This window comes from Glossina fuscipes, unplaced genomic scaffold (genome assembly GCF_014805625.2).
Source record: "Glossina fuscipes isolate IAEA_lab_2018 unplaced genomic scaffold, Yale_Gfus_2 3, whole genome shotgun sequence".
Classification (NCBI taxonomy): Eukaryota; Metazoa; Arthropoda; class Insecta; order Diptera; family Glossinidae; genus Glossina; species Glossina fuscipes.
The window spans coordinates 7,308,792-7,324,144 of NW_023998417.1; the positions used below are offsets into that span (position 1 = coordinate 7,308,792).

A 15,353-nucleotide genomic window follows, 5' to 3' on the forward strand; every position below is an offset into this window, starting at 1 on the left:
TTTTAGCACTTAAATAAATTGCACAACAACAATTCAAGCAATCTTCGTAAATTCTTTAAAAGTAAACAAAGCGCCCCTTACTAAATAATAATTTTACTACTTGAACGCTGCTAACGAGATTTTTCATCAGAAGAAATATATAAGTTTCCTGAAAGCCTCGTCCCCTCGGCAGCATGTACGATAAAACAGGATGAATATAGAAGTAATGAATAAATAATTCCATAATTCATATATAAAACAATCTAATAATGGATTAGTTAAGAATGCTATTGTAAATCGACCGTTTGTCTACAATTCGAATATCGTGAATTTGAAGATATTTAATGGAAACGTCTTGCCTCAAGGACAAATTCTAGTGAAAAAAAAGAAAAAACTCTTTATAAAAAATATGAAAAAAAAAATGTTTACGATGTAAGAGTAATCGTCTTTTAAATCAAATTATTTGTAATTTTTTGTATTAGAATTTTTTAATTTATTTTCTTTATATTTAATTGTGCATAAATTTTAAGTTGTTAATGTCTAATAATATTTGCCTGCATATATATATAATTACTTTCAGTTTACCATCGTATTATTAAAATTTTCAAAAAATAAAAAAAATAAAAAATTATATATAAACATATGTAAAAATAATTAACAATATTGAATGAAATTTTGAAAAACTTGCAAAAAGAACCCTTGATTATTTTATAATTAACATGATTTTCTTCTTTTTTTTTTTTTACATAAAAAATGAATTTCATTCAAACATCTGGTGTATGCAATCAATTGAACATTAAAAAAAGAACACGAAATTTATATTTAAACTCCTTTTTTATTTACATGAAAAACTAAAATAAAAAATAAACACCTATGTACCCGAATATATAAAGTAGAAAAAAAAGTACTTTACAAGCACTTAATTAAGTGTACTTTTCTCCTAATAATAACCATTAAAGTTCAATGATATCATCTTCTCCTTTCTTTTTGTTTTTCATAAAAAATGCCAACTACCAATACTGGGCTCTTCTTATACCGAGTGCTTATATATGCTTATAATTTTTGCTACTGTACATATTGTAAACATATAAAAACTGTATACACTTAATCGACTATGAACATTAAGCTATTAAAAAAAAAAAAAAAAATGTTCGTTAAAATTCCATTTCTTGGAATTAATTAATTAAATTTAATTTCTTTTTATATCCTACGCGTAGAGTGCCTTCACATCAATATTTCAATATTTTGATGGCGGCCTGTGTCGTATTGTCTTTAGACTCCAAATTCGTCCATTAAAAACTGTTCCATGAACAGATCGGCCTCGTGCTAGTTAGAATTTTCGGTAAATTCATTAAGAGAAATAGTCATTCGCTCTTCATCGTCTCCGCTATCATCTTCATACATATCTTCACCGTACTCATCTTCACAGTCATCTTCTTCACAATAGCTATCACCTTGGTCAACAGCATTGTCCTGCATATTACCAGCAGATGAATTGGTGTCCATTTTCATGTTTCCTATACCAGTATTCGGGTCATTTGATGACATTGCATTCGAATTCAATACATTTCCATCGGTTGCACCCGTTGATCCTAAAACGGTTGTTGTTGTTGTAGTTGCATTAACATTGCCACCGGTACGTGCTGCCGTAGCGTCCTGCGCTTCTTGTTTAATAATTTCCTGAGTTTCTTGCTTGATATGTTCAACTTCGACTAATTGGAGGGGTGAACGGGCTTTTAGATGAGTTTTAATATGTTTTGAAAGATGATCACTTCTCATAAATTTCTTGTCGCATTGTGGGCATTGAAATTTCTTTTCGCCTGTATGAGTTCTTCGATGCCGCTGTAATTCGTCTGAACGTGTAAATCTCTTACCACAGAAAAGCCACGAACATACGAAAGGTCTCTCGCCAGTATGCCATCTTAGATGAGCTCTTAAATGAGACGTTTTCCCGTAGACTTTGTTACATCCCTTTATGTGGCATACATGCTGTTTCTTTCGGTTGTGATTTTTCTCGCCATCAGTACAATTGGGACAGGTACAGGCTACCCGTTTCAGACGCGGCTTAATGCCGAGAGCACCCGGCTCATTTAAATTAATGTTAACATTAACCGACGTTTGTGGCGGTGGTGGCGGTAAGGTCATTAGGTTAGATGTAGTTTGTTGTTGTTGCTGTTGTTGCTGTTGCCCTGCTGAAACAGACGACAACTGCAAGCCACCTGAGTTATTGCTATTGTTAGCTGTGTTATTCGTAGTCGTGGTAGCTATAGTGATTTGGGTAGCCCCAGATCCGCTAGTCATAGTAGTAGTTGACGCACTGCTTGATGGTACGGCTGTCAATGCTTGTGTGGTAACCTGCGGCTTCATTGTGGTTCGAGCGTTTGTTAAACCATATTGCGGAGTAGATGGCTGATGTTGTGGCAGGACGGGTGTTATTTGCAATGAAGCTGGTATACTTACTGGTATGGCCAATTCTTCTAAACTAGCTAGAACTTGTTGTTGCTGATGTTGTTGCTGTAGTTGTTGTAATGTAGTTTGTTGCTGTTGACTTTGCTGCTGCTGCTGTTGCTGTGATATCTGTAAGAAATTCGTGGGTTTAAAAGGAGATTTTCGTTTGATTAAGGCTTTGACCTCTAATCACCTGTGTCACTGTTGCTGCGGTTTGCGGCATAAGCCATTTAATTTGTGTGCCACTACTGTGGCTATCTGGTGGTTCTTGTTTTATATTAGCCGTTGTCGTTGTCACGTTTGCCAATAGGGTTTGGGCCATTTGTGTTGGAGATTGCGGCTCTTGCTTGGGTTGCAAATTATTAGCTTGTTGATTATTGCTGACGGCGCTTTCAGAGGTTTGCAGCTGTAAAGGTTGAGAACATGTAACGGAAGTTACATTGGTGCTACTGACATTCGCTTGCGATTGTGAGGAGGATGTTGAATGAGGTTGCGTTTGGGCCGCTGCTGTCGCTGCCGTCGCAGGAACAGAAACATTTGATGTTTGTTGTTGTTGTGGCTGCGTTTGAGCCGCTGATGGAGTCGCACTGGATTGTGTTGGCGCAGCCGCAAGAACTTGTTGCAAGCTCCCTAATTGCAAATTTGGCGGCAAGTGTGATGCTTGAATAATTTGAACTTGCCCTATACCTGGGATATTTTGAATGGGTAGAGCTTGCAATCCTGGAATTTGTTGCAGTTGTATTAGGTTATGGGCAGGTTGTACCTGTGTGTTGGTGGGCGGGGGAGGGGGTCTTTGTAGTTGCTGTAATTGTTGTGCGGGTATTACGGTAACCTGTTGACCTTGAGCGTTGGTTATAGTTATCGGTTGATTGGTGGGTATTTGCGCGCCAGATTCGTTCGCCGCATTAATCGCCTGTATAATTTGTTGCTGTTGCTGCTGCAATTGTTGCTGCAACTGTTGTTGTTGTTGTTGAGCTTGTTGTTGCGCGGCGACCGCTTGCTGTTGAGCTACAACTTGTTGTTGGTGTTGCTGCTGTTGTTGCTGAACGGCAGCCTGTTGTTGAGCAGTGTTTTGTATTTGTATAATGTTAGCATTAGCAGGGATTTGTTGATACGGACCTAAAGCATTCAACGGAGCTAATTGCACCTGCTGTATCTGACCATTTGGTGTAACAATTTGTGCAATTTGGGTGAACTGTGGTATTATTTGGGGCATGGGAAGTGGTTGAGCTGATAATAAATTAGCAGTCGGCATACCCCCTGGGGTACCCAATTGTTGTACAGGCACATGAACTGTTTGATAAATAGTCTGACCTCCTACACCAGTCTGTATAGGCACTTGTACAGCTACTGTCGTCTGCTGCAATGTGGACTGCTGTGGAACCGTCTGTGTTTGCTGGATGGAATGGGGAAATTGCACAATTTGTTGTAATTGAGTAGGGCCACTTGCCGAACCCGGTCCTGAAGGACGTATTTGTATATTTTGCAAGGTTTGACCATTTTCCAATTTAATCGCTGCGCCACTAGCTAATAGTGGATGATTTAAGTTACCTAGTAAACCGTTGGCAGCTGCCACCGAAGTCGGTATTTGTATATTTGTTCCTGGAATGGTTATGGATGCGGGTAAATTGGCAGTGGTGACACTAGTTGCAGTCGAACCATTTCCAGAATTTGAATTAATCGACGGCGTCGACGAAGTAGTAGCAACTGTTGTACCTGATTGGGAAACACTAGCACTGTTATTGCCATCTGCTGCGTTCGCGTTTTGTTGCATCTGCATTTGATTTTGCTGCTGTTGTTGTTGCTGGTGCTGTTGTTGCTGTAACAATTGTTGCAGTTGCTGTTGTTGTTGAAATTGTTGTTGTTGAGAACTCGCAGTTGCAACTGGTATCTGTATATTCGTCCCTGGTATAGTAAATAATGTTTGCTCCGTTCCATTGAAACTAGTCGGCAGTTGCACAGTTTGACCTAATCCTTGTATAAATTGTGCAGCCGGTTGCAATTGCACAGCGGTAGGTCCAGCAGTTGCCTGTGGTGCTCGAACAATTTGACCGTTGGGCGTGATATACGCCTGCTGTCCATTAATACTCACCGGTTGAGCCGTAGTTAATTGCGCATTAAGATTCGGTATAAATATTGCCTCTTGCCCGTCAATATTTACTGTTTGCATAGGCTGCACAATTTGAAACATATTTTGTGGCAATTGTTGAGCTTGCTGATTGGCAGCTTGGGCTGTTGCTGCTTGTACAAATTGTTGTGGCAATTGTTGCAAATTAATAATCTGAGACAAAGGTATTTGATTTGCTTGATTTGCAGCATTTATTACATTTGCAGCCGCAGCGGATGGTTGGACAAATGTGCCTTTTATGGGTGTAGATATATTAGTCGATTGTGATTGCTGTTGTTGCTGCTGCTGAACTTGTTGTCCTGTCTGTGAAGCGGCTGTCGAGGCCGCCGCTGATCCTGCCGGATTAGCGGTAGCACTTTTATATTGCATCATTTTCAAAATTTGTTTCTCACACAAACTTCAAATATTTCCTTTTTGATTTAGAAATCTAATTCGGTTTGCTTTTTCTTCATTCGAGCAATGTATCTTTCAATGTTAAGAAATTTTGCACACTTTATGTATTCCTACCCACCCTTTTGCAACACAATTTTCTCCCGTTCATTTCATTGTGAAAGCGGCCGTACATGAACATCTTTTGCACATTATTACGTTTCGATACATTTTCTTTCATATGCTCACATTATTTTAAATAATTGCTAGATAAAATTTAATCTAAAATTAATACATTTTCTTCATTTATTATTATTATTCTTACAAAAATCAATTTTTATTTAATTAGCAAAGTGAATAAAATTTACTTGTTTTAGTAAAACGCGGCCATCTTTGTGAAAAATGGTGCAACTAATAAATTGTCAAATAACAAGAAAAGTGCTGTCAAATTCAAAGAATTGTTTCATATATTTTAACAGAACAGTTAAAGATTTTGATGCGCAAATAAACGCAAAATTTATTTATTATTATTTGTTAGTAACATGTGATTTATTAATATTCATTAATATGTGATTCAATATAAACGCGTTTGCCAACAACGTCTGGAATGCTGTAAAAATTATACTTAACGGAAATATCAAAATCAGGGATGTTAAAAAAAAAAAATTCTGAAAATGCTAAAAAATACACAATGACAATATTTTAACGAGCTTCTGCCCGTTACAAATACAATCGGGCTTGGACCTTCAAACGGGGTAGTAAACAATAAAATTTTGAATTTAATGAGTTATGTAGATATACACGCATCATAGGTCAAATTGAACCGATGCTTTTAGCCTCTTTGCCCATGAGTTTATTAGCTTCAATTATTGAAAATGAAAATAAGATGTTTTTCAGAGTTTTAAATTTTTCCTTCCAAAAAAGTTTTCAGTTGATGCGCCATTAAAGAAAAGCATCAATTAAAATATAAAGCTTTTTTTATTTATCTGTTCTCTTAGTTACAAAACTTTACGGGCATTTTTTCGAATAAAGCTTTCGTTTTTCATCAGACTCGTCGCAACCTAAGACATTTCTAATGTTCAATCCTTGTATATGACTGCTTTTATATGATACCAGGGGACGCTTTTATCCAAAAACATATATTATTGATGTTGAAAAAATCACTTGACAAGACGTCAATTTGAAGAAAAAAAAAAAAAAGAAATAGTGAATATGTTGCAAGAAGTACAATTTTCAAAAAAATTTCTCTTGTAGACAAACTATTTATTAGGAGTTTTTGTGCAAATAAATGATAAAAATTAGTTAAATTGAGCTGAGATTATGTTTTTTTGTTTTCGTTTAAAACTCAAGTATTCATGTCTGATGTTGCAGTTATCTTCTTTTTCGCTTGTTTGTTTGCATTAGAGTAAAGAGAGAAAGATATTTTCGGTCTTCATTCTTCAAATCAAGTGTCTTTGATTACAGCTGCTCCTCCGTCGCAGAATGTAAATTCGGTTGAATCAACTGTTGTCCACTCATTATCATGTATGTTATAGCGTTCATTTTTATATCCGCCTATTATATAAATATCATCGGAGATCATCACCGCCGCGCGAGCGGATAGCTGGAAGGGCATAGAAGGCATCGGTTCCCATTTATGTGTTCGTACGTCAAAGCGTTCACAATTCAACGCAATGCGAAACAAGGAATGATCATAAGAGACCAGCTCAAACTGTGTTTGCAGATCTCTTGAGGCTTCACCCAAATTATTCCATCGGCCTTCTCTCGGATCAAATCGAATTAACGAAGCTTCACATCCCATACTGTAAATGCTATTTCCTACGACTGCTATGCGGTTGCCATTAGCATATGTTGCAGGAGTACTTGCACACATGGTCCAAACGTTGGTTTTAGGATCATAACTCTCTACACTTGAAACCTGATTTCCACCGACAACGTAGACACGATCGTTGTAAGTGCATATTCCAAAGTGACTGCGCGCAGTACTCATAGATGAAATGTAACTCCATTGTTTTTTGCACATATCGTAACGTTCTGCCGTGTTCGAATCATACGTTCCAACATTGAATCCAGATCTTTCCAAACCATATCCACCTACTGAATATACCACGCCGTTTAAAAAGATTGCAGAGTTTTCACATCTGGTCTCCATCATGTCTTCATTCAAAGTTACCTTATTCTCGGAGACATCATAAATTATGTTTAAATTTCGTGCGGTTTGAGTGCGACCACCGGCGAGCAATACATGAAACTTTTCATTACGATTTGTTTTGAACTGACGTAAAGAATTTCTTTCGCTCACTGGCGTTAGTTTATAGCTTAAGACTTCAACAAGGACTTGGCTGCATTCTTGATCACTTCTAAGCAAAGGTTCACTAATTATGTGTTGTCTTAAATATTCAGATCTAACAAAAGGCAGTCGAACATGGCCCATTAATTCTCCGAGATGAACTTTACGTTCCTCCAGATCATGTTTAATCCATTTTATTACAGCTTTGTATGCATTGTCTTCGAATTTAACGGAAGTGTTCTCATCTATTATTAATTTCTCGATCTGGAATATTTTCAAAAATTACAAATTATATTGATATGGAATGAAAAAGATGTTTGCAGTCAGTTTTTAATCAAAAATATATGGAGTAAAGCATATCCGCATTACGTGTCAACTTTGAGTAGGAAAGATGCAGTTTTTTTCTTTCTTTTCGCATCGACTTGTGATTGATAAGGATTTCCAATTTGGACTTGCATGTACTGCTTGTCTAACGACACTAGATGAAAGATACACCTTTTCATAAGGTTTTAAAATCCTTGAGCAAAAAGAAACCATTTGTAAAATTGTATCAAAAATTTTAGGTAAACGCTAGCTACCAACATAATGCGAATAGCTTTAGTTTTCAATGCAAAATTTTTTTGTTGACTTATTTCATCGGCCATTGACCAAAATGATGTTTATAATTACATAGATCCTTAAAAAAAGAAATTTGATACAATTTCCAAAAAAAAAAAAACAAAGCAAAATAAAAAGGGGATTCTAAACCTATATTCAATTTTGCTTAAGTTAGCGGCTTCTGTAACGTAAATACCACAAAGTAGATTAGCGCAAGAGAATTGTAGTTTTTCCGCTCTATTTCCTTCACCGGAGTGACGGTCCCCAGTATTGTATTCTTTACTAAACATTTAGAGCGAAACTAACCAGTTTAGGTTCTCGTGATGATAGTCCAGATTACAACGTTTTTTAAGAACATTTGGAATGGTATTAACACACGAAAAATGAAGAGTTTTCAATCAAGTAATGCATAGCAGAACACAACAAATAATTTGAAGATTTGACAGTGCCAAGACAATGCTAAGCGATTCTCCCAATTTGTTTGCCTGACGTAAATACGAGGGACTATAAAAATAAGCTGTAGGCCATGTTTATGAAGCTTTCGTTTAAATTAAACGGTTTCATATTGCACTTATTAAAATTCTATTTCATGTCGTGTCGGTTCTCCCTTCATACTAATGCAAACTAAATTCAATTTGGACCTACGGTATTTTCTGCGATATTAATAACTGTGGCGCGTCGTGATCAACGCCAATTTGCTTGCAACAAATGTGATGGTCGCATTATTTGAAAGTTTAACTTCAAAGTGCGCTATCTACGCATAACGAATTGTAAGACACGCAGGTCACATTCTGCTCATACAACTGAGAGGGTAAGCTCCCCAATTTATCAAATCAATGAATCAAAAGCGCAAGTATTTTAATTCCTATATCAATTGTTTACATACCTCTTCGAAAGGAAGCGATAAAAATTCCTTGGCATAAATGATTTCGTCAAAATGCTGTAAGATATAAGTTTGGCTATAATCAAAAAGCTCTTTACAAGAATACGCATCTGAAAGACAGTAAATATTTTTAGCTTGAACAATATCGCCAGAGTTTTAAAACTTACTTACCCGCAAAACTTCGCATCTCAAAACAGTTTGTCGCCTTTACTTGGCTTTTAAGAAATTGTCCGCATTGCTCCTTTAGCCATTTCATTTGAAATAAGTTTGCTACCGAAAGCATCAATTGAGCATTGCTCTCAGTCAACGTAATTATCCCGGTGTAGATGTATTCGACCAGCGCTTTCACAATAGTTGCGTCCTCTTCCTGCAACTTTACTGAACCTGATGCCTTTTCTTGCATATCACCTAAAAAGTATTCAGAATATTGGTCTTTATTGAATGCTTGTTTTAACAACTCTCTGGAAAAACTTACTGTTAAGCATTGCTGCGAAGTAAGGTGACACAAAAATAAGTGCCACTTTATGAACATAGATCTTTTCGCCCTTTACATCCAAACAGAAATCACAATGCTGTAAAATTAAATAGTTATGCTACTATGAATAGAGGTTCGGTTATACGGTTTCTCTTTTACCTGTTGATTCACCCGCATTTTATTTAAAGCGTCAAGAAAAGTATGACAATAGTCAGGGTGCTGGAACGTCTTAGCCATTGCGTCAGCGTCGAAGTTAGGTACTAAATCTTTAGCGTCCACACTGTGTGAGAATACAAAATATAATGTATAATATAAATATTTTAGAATTGAAGCCCTCTGCGACGACTATACCTAATATTTTCTTAAGACACAAAAATTTGTATTAAAGTTTTTATTTATTTTATTTGATTTAAGATAAAGTTGTAAATGAAAAATGTACATTAACCCTATAAAAAACATAAAGAGTCTACATACACCCAAAATATGCCAATAGAAAAAAAAAATCTTAAACGGTAAATTAACGGTACCTAGTTTTTGTACTTGTTTTCGTGAAAAACATCTATGTATGTCATACATATTTATATATATATATATCATATAAATTTTTGTAGTCTTTGGTGACAACTGTAAGTTTGATATATTTAGATACGATGTTAAACAAAAAGTAATAAAGCGATCGTGAATTTATTACCTGCTAAAAAGCGAGGTAGGGAGCCTGTCTGGTTTATGGATGCATGTTCATGAATGTCAGAAGCATGTACTTGTTGGTGCTAATAGGGGACATTGATCAATTAACGATATCTTCTTCGATTTTATCTTCAATTAACTTTGCAAAAGAAGAATGAGTTTTCCAATTAAAATGCCTATTTATCTTTACATTACACTGAACAACACAAAAAAAAAAAATAAAATAAAATATCTTTACATTAATTTCATCATCATATTGGTTGTTCACGTTCATTTTTAATTCTTAAAGTATACGCTGCTTGCTTACATTAATATTAATTTTGACGATATGGTAGGGCGAGCGTCCGCGCTTTTTTTTGAGTTGAACTATTTGCGGCCCTGAAGTGCATGACAAGCGCGCACTATTTAATGCATGTAAAAAAAAAATTAATTTTTTTATACGTACCTTGGTGATGTCTCGTATTTCTCACTCATCTTTGCTTGCTGTGAAATGACAAGTTTTGGTGTGCCTTCTTTGGTAGTTCCTTTAAATTTAAATTATTATTATTATTATCTATTCCTCTTTTTTTTTTGGTATATAAGAGAGAAGTGAATGAATTTAAATTTTTTTTTTTTTTTTCGAAAGAAAAAAGAAAGGGTACTTCCAATATAAAGGATGCGTACGTGCTGAGCAACTGACTTGATTTTCAAATTAATCTTCTTTTCAGGGTTACCCTATTTTAATAAAGGTAGCCGTGAACCGCGCTATTAAATTAGAGTAAGAATAGTGGATTGAAATAAAAAAAACGGGATAAACCCGTTTATGATTTTTTATAATTTTCAACATTTAACCGGGCTTAATATACAAAACTCATACATTAAACACATTTTAATATCGAAGCCTTTTAATGAATCAGTCTTGTTTGCTTATTAAACAAATATATTGTTATATCGAACTTTATGTCGTAAAACACTTTGCAATGCTTTTAGAAATTTTGTATCGTATATTATTGCAACTCTGTATTGTAAAGGTTTTGTATTGTTGTCTCGTTTTTTCATTCCGTCCGCAGATGCATTGAACGTAAAATGAATAATATTCTCATTTAAATTTTTCCAATAAGAAAAAACAAAAACGGTATTAATTACACTTAAATCTATTATTTATATTTTATATTTCTTTTTTTATACATCTGTAGCTATTTGGTAATAATTTCCGGGCGAATTGTTTATTCACCTAATTTTCGATTTTCATATATTATTGAAAAGCTTTTAATCTAAAAGTGAAAGTTTTTACTAAAAATAACTTCAATGCTGGATTAACGAAGAAGCACGGTCTCCATGACTTGCTTGGAACCAAAAGTATTTGGAGATTTTAAGTTTTCCTGCATTAACTTATTATCCTTAGTTTCTTCAATATTAACAATAAGCAAAAATGCTTGCTTGGGCTTCCAGTTAATTGTTTTTCCATTTCACCCAAATTTCAGATTAGATTTTTTAATATTTTGGGTTATGATGCTCATAAATAATCAAATGAAAATTGCATTAAATATTCAAAAGGCAATACTAAGCAATACGAGTGAATTGTAGTAAAGAAAAAGAAAATATAAATAAAGGAGAAAAGAAGTATAACATGTCACATAAGAAAGTGTATATTATGTATAAAGATAGCAATCCATGTAAAAAATAAAATGCATACCACGAAGCAAAGATGAAATGGCCTAAAATGACAAGAACAGTTAAAAGGGATATTAAGTGTCAAAAACAGGCGCATAAGTTTATAAGCCTTAGTTTCTTACACTACATTACCACTATTCCAATATCTGCTCATATGTATGCATGTGTATTTACTAGAAACACTATCTGTACAGAACCTAAAGTGAGAGAGAGTAAAGAAGGCAATGGCAGATGAAATTGCCTTTAAATGTATAACAAGAACAAAACTGAAGTGTGAGAGGTCATAGCTAAAAATACAAGTAAACTGCATTGACGGAATCGGATATCAAGAAAAGTGGGATGCTAAGTGACGAGGATAAACAACGCATAAGTGACCATAAAAACTATAGTGCACTAACAGCATGAAGCTGCATCCATAGAATTTTTAGAAATAAGAAAATTTGCACAAAAAGGCTCTAAGGCCGATCGCTTAGCAATTTTTCATATCGTTTGCTTGTATATACATACATATGTATATATATATATATATACCGATTACTAGGTTGTTCAGGAAAATTTGATTGTGCAGAGTGCACATATAAGAAGAGAGAAGAATATAAAGTCTTTCGTAATCTACTACAGTTCCACTTGCCCGAGCACTATGCAGTGCTTTGATGTATTTAAGTCATAGGCGTTACGCTCACTGCGCAATACAAAAGAACATGTAACAAAGTGAAGATGAATGTAGGAATACGTGCTACGTTGACACAAAACATCTAAGACTCGATGCCCCAAATTAACGTTAGAAGGCAACATATCTTTTAGCAGATTCTCAGGTTTTAAAAAAATTACGCCCTAACCCTTAGTATATTATTAAGAGTAACATCTTGAAACGTTGAAAACGGTTTGCGACAGAGGTCAGGTCCAAAAACATAAGCGTACAAACGATTGAGTGAATATCTCTCTAGTGCAGTGCTTTTGATTGCCACGAACAGAATGATAAATCTAATGGATCGTAAAGTTTTCGTTGTGTTCGCAAAGAAGAAAAAAAATGCAAAACTTTTTTACATAATGGAAGATGAGAAATTTTCTTTTTCTACTTCTTTTATCTATGCGCTACACATATCTATGCATTAAGGACACTTTTCAAGCAATACTCGTAAATAAATCAATAGCAAACAATTTTTATTATGCATCCACTCGCTTTGCTTGAAATTTTGCTTGAGGCTCTCTTTGCTTAGCTCTTGTTTATAAATAAATGTATATATGTATGTACATGACAATAATGATGCAGTAGTAGTAGCTTGTTGTTCTTTCCGTTTACTGAGTTTTTGTAAAGATTTGAACGTTTCTAAGTTACCGGATATATATACCATATGCAAGCGGTCTGTACAATGTTGAACACATTTACATATCATATGAACATGCATAAATTTTAAATCGGTTTTCCATGATATCCAAAATGGAAGGGATATAGAATCTTATGTTATTAAATAAATAATCACCTAAAAATTGTAGTCATTCCATATGCAAGTACAAAATATCCAAAACAAAAACAACAAAAATTATAAATATATGTATACAGTATGATAAGATAAAAGAGACTGATTTTATATTTAACGTAAAAAGTACATATTGAGAAATTGGACACGATAGACTCCACGATAGATTCATTAATGGAGAAGTGCAGTGGAACATGGTTCAGATAATCTGAGACAATGGCCAGGTTACACTTTTAGATGTGCAACTTCCTTAAAGAGAGATAAAGTTTTTCTATTTCTCTCATTTTACATCTATAGTATCTGCAAACTGGGGACTATGGAATTTGATTAATTTGTCCGATCTACAATGTCAGGTAATTTGAAGCTATTGACAATAGCTTTTGCTACGAGTATATTCGCGCTAATTTATTATCGAGCGACGTTATTTTTGATGAGCAATGCTCTGGATTTCGTTGTAGTAAGATGAGGCGAATGCGTAGTCTAGTAGATAAAATTGGAAGGTTAGACTTTCTCTCCATGTAAGAGACTGCGTTTCGTGGTAGCGTCCATATATGGCGATCAGGCGCACACTATCCAGGCTACTCTCATACCCTTATACACTCTCCTCGAATTCATTTCTAACCGCTACTATGTACACGAACAGGAAATATTCAGTAACGCGTCGTTGATCCTGAAACATAAGAAAGGAAAAGAACAACCAAAAGAAATATTCCGCCTTTAGTTCTTGAATACTATTTCTCCCATAGACTATTTAGAAAATTTAGGAAAGTGAAGAACGACGAGTCGCATAGGATTTTAGGCTTCACTTAAAGGAAATATAATAATATCATGTCGTATGAAGTGAATAAGTGATGGATGCATTTGCATCGTGCATCATGCACTCAAATGTCAAAATATGGTTTCCCTGTACGTAAATAATAGAAAAAATATTTTGCATGATGCACTAGGCAAATGCATTTTATTGTGTTAAGTCTGCATCAGTTAGGGGCTGAGAGAATTGTTTTTAAGTAAACTGATTTCATTGACTTTTTTGGCTTTTCGTTATCCGAACGCATTTCTGCTAAGTCAGAACGATCGAATTAATTTTACTGCCTAAGGGGCATTTTCCCTATCTTTTCAAATATTTTTCATTATCTGTGAACAAAAATGCTAGATGATAGAACGCGTGGAAGATCATTCACGTGGAAACGTTTATGAACTTTATTATTATTATTTTTATGCTCTGAAGACTGTAAGGACGCCCCGCTAACTAATGAAATAAACAATAAAAGGGAACTAACGTACAAAGTCGTCTTTCATTTCCTTACAGGTAATCTGTTCTTTATAATTACAGCGTGAAGACGCAAATGACTCCCTGTAATAATTCTTGAAAGCTCGAGTATAGGAAAAATTTTTGCGATACGCTATTGACTGATCAATAAATGAAAGAGTTTAAGGAAAGTAGCTCTTGCGAATTTTTCTTCTATATTGGATGCAGGGGTACAGTTTAAGATTTCGTAGAGTATAATGCTTCTTATTGCAGAGATATATGTTATATCACATAACCGAGTAGGCTGTAAAAATGTCTTAGTGTCTGTTTAGTTAAAAATTCAATTCGACGAGTATAGTGATAACTGATTAACTTATGCCATTGCTTAACGCCTAAACGCCAATAACTTATAAAGTCTGATATGAGGCCTCCCTACGTCCCATCCCAAAAAATATATATGCAGCTCTTCTCTGTCTAGCTGCGAATATAGGAAATAGTTTCGATTTTTAGTTGATTATCTGGTCGAATATTAATGCGAAACAGCCACCATGATGGTAAGAGTGGCCATCGCTTTTAAACTAGAAGAAAAGTATAATAAATTGTGAACTTTACTGATTGCTAAGTAAATTTGATCTATTATATGTCATTTTTTATAGGTTTACTTCAGACGTTTAGAGTTTATTTACATTTGAAACCAAACCTTTCTTTCTTTACTTTCTTTATCAAAAAAAAAAAATTCCATACAATTCTTAAACTCTTATACTTTCTCTCATATGAAATTCTTGTTCTTATTTTCCTATAATTTATAAGTAAAGTAAACCAAAACTGCTTTTATATCCTTGTTAACGATCCTTCGGAGAGTAATTTTTGACGGTAGGCGTTTTATACCAAAAAAAAAAAAAAAAAAAAAAAAAGCGAAAATTCAAGCTATCGTTTTAACTTTTCTTATCCTCTTTTCTTCCTTTTTAAAAGATTTTCAAAGAAAAGAGAAAACGTTAAATTGAAATTGTCGCGTACATAAAAATTTGCATATTTTAACATTGATTTCATGCACAGTTGAGCACATTATCATAAAGAGGTGGTAGACCCAAAAAAAAAAAAAAAAAAAAAAAAA

At 34.5% G+C, this 15,353-nt stretch overlaps 2 protein-coding genes across 3 annotated transcripts; both read right to left on the bottom strand.

Moving 5' to 3' along the window:
- Window positions 1-673: 673 nt before the first annotated feature.
- On the bottom strand, window positions 674-5,336 carry LOC119634893 (transcription factor Sp4). 2 transcript variants are annotated; one of them, XM_038029311.1, is made up of 3 exons: window positions 5,250-5,336; window positions 2,621-5,190; window positions 674-2,556 (listed from the first exon to the last, which is right to left on the bottom strand). In XM_038029311.1, the coding sequence occupies exons 2-3, from the start codon at window positions 4,925-4,927 to the stop codon at window positions 1,306-1,308; spliced, it is 3,558 nt and encodes a 1,185-aa protein (XP_037885239.1). In that variant the 5' UTR covers window positions 4,928-5,190; window positions 5,250-5,336; the 3' UTR covers window positions 674-1,305. The 2 variants fall into 2 exon arrangements, with proteins under 2 accessions (XP_037885239.1, XP_037885241.1); XM_038029313.1 differs by having other exon boundaries at window positions 5,293-5,328.
- Window positions 5,337-6,300: 964 nt separating this feature from the next.
- Window positions 6,301-10,328, bottom strand: LOC119635008 (kelch-like protein 3). The gene is made up of 6 exons (XM_038029504.1): window positions 10,302-10,328; window positions 9,329-9,449; window positions 9,170-9,266; window positions 8,866-9,102; window positions 8,698-8,804; window positions 6,301-7,478 (listed from the first exon to the last, which is right to left on the bottom strand). Exons 2-6 carry the CDS (start codon window positions 9,404-9,406, stop codon window positions 6,369-6,371), a joined length of 1,629 nt encoding a protein of 542 aa, XP_037885432.1. The 5' UTR covers window positions 9,407-9,449; window positions 10,302-10,328; the 3' UTR covers window positions 6,301-6,368.
- Window positions 10,329-15,353: the final 5,025 nt, after the last annotated feature.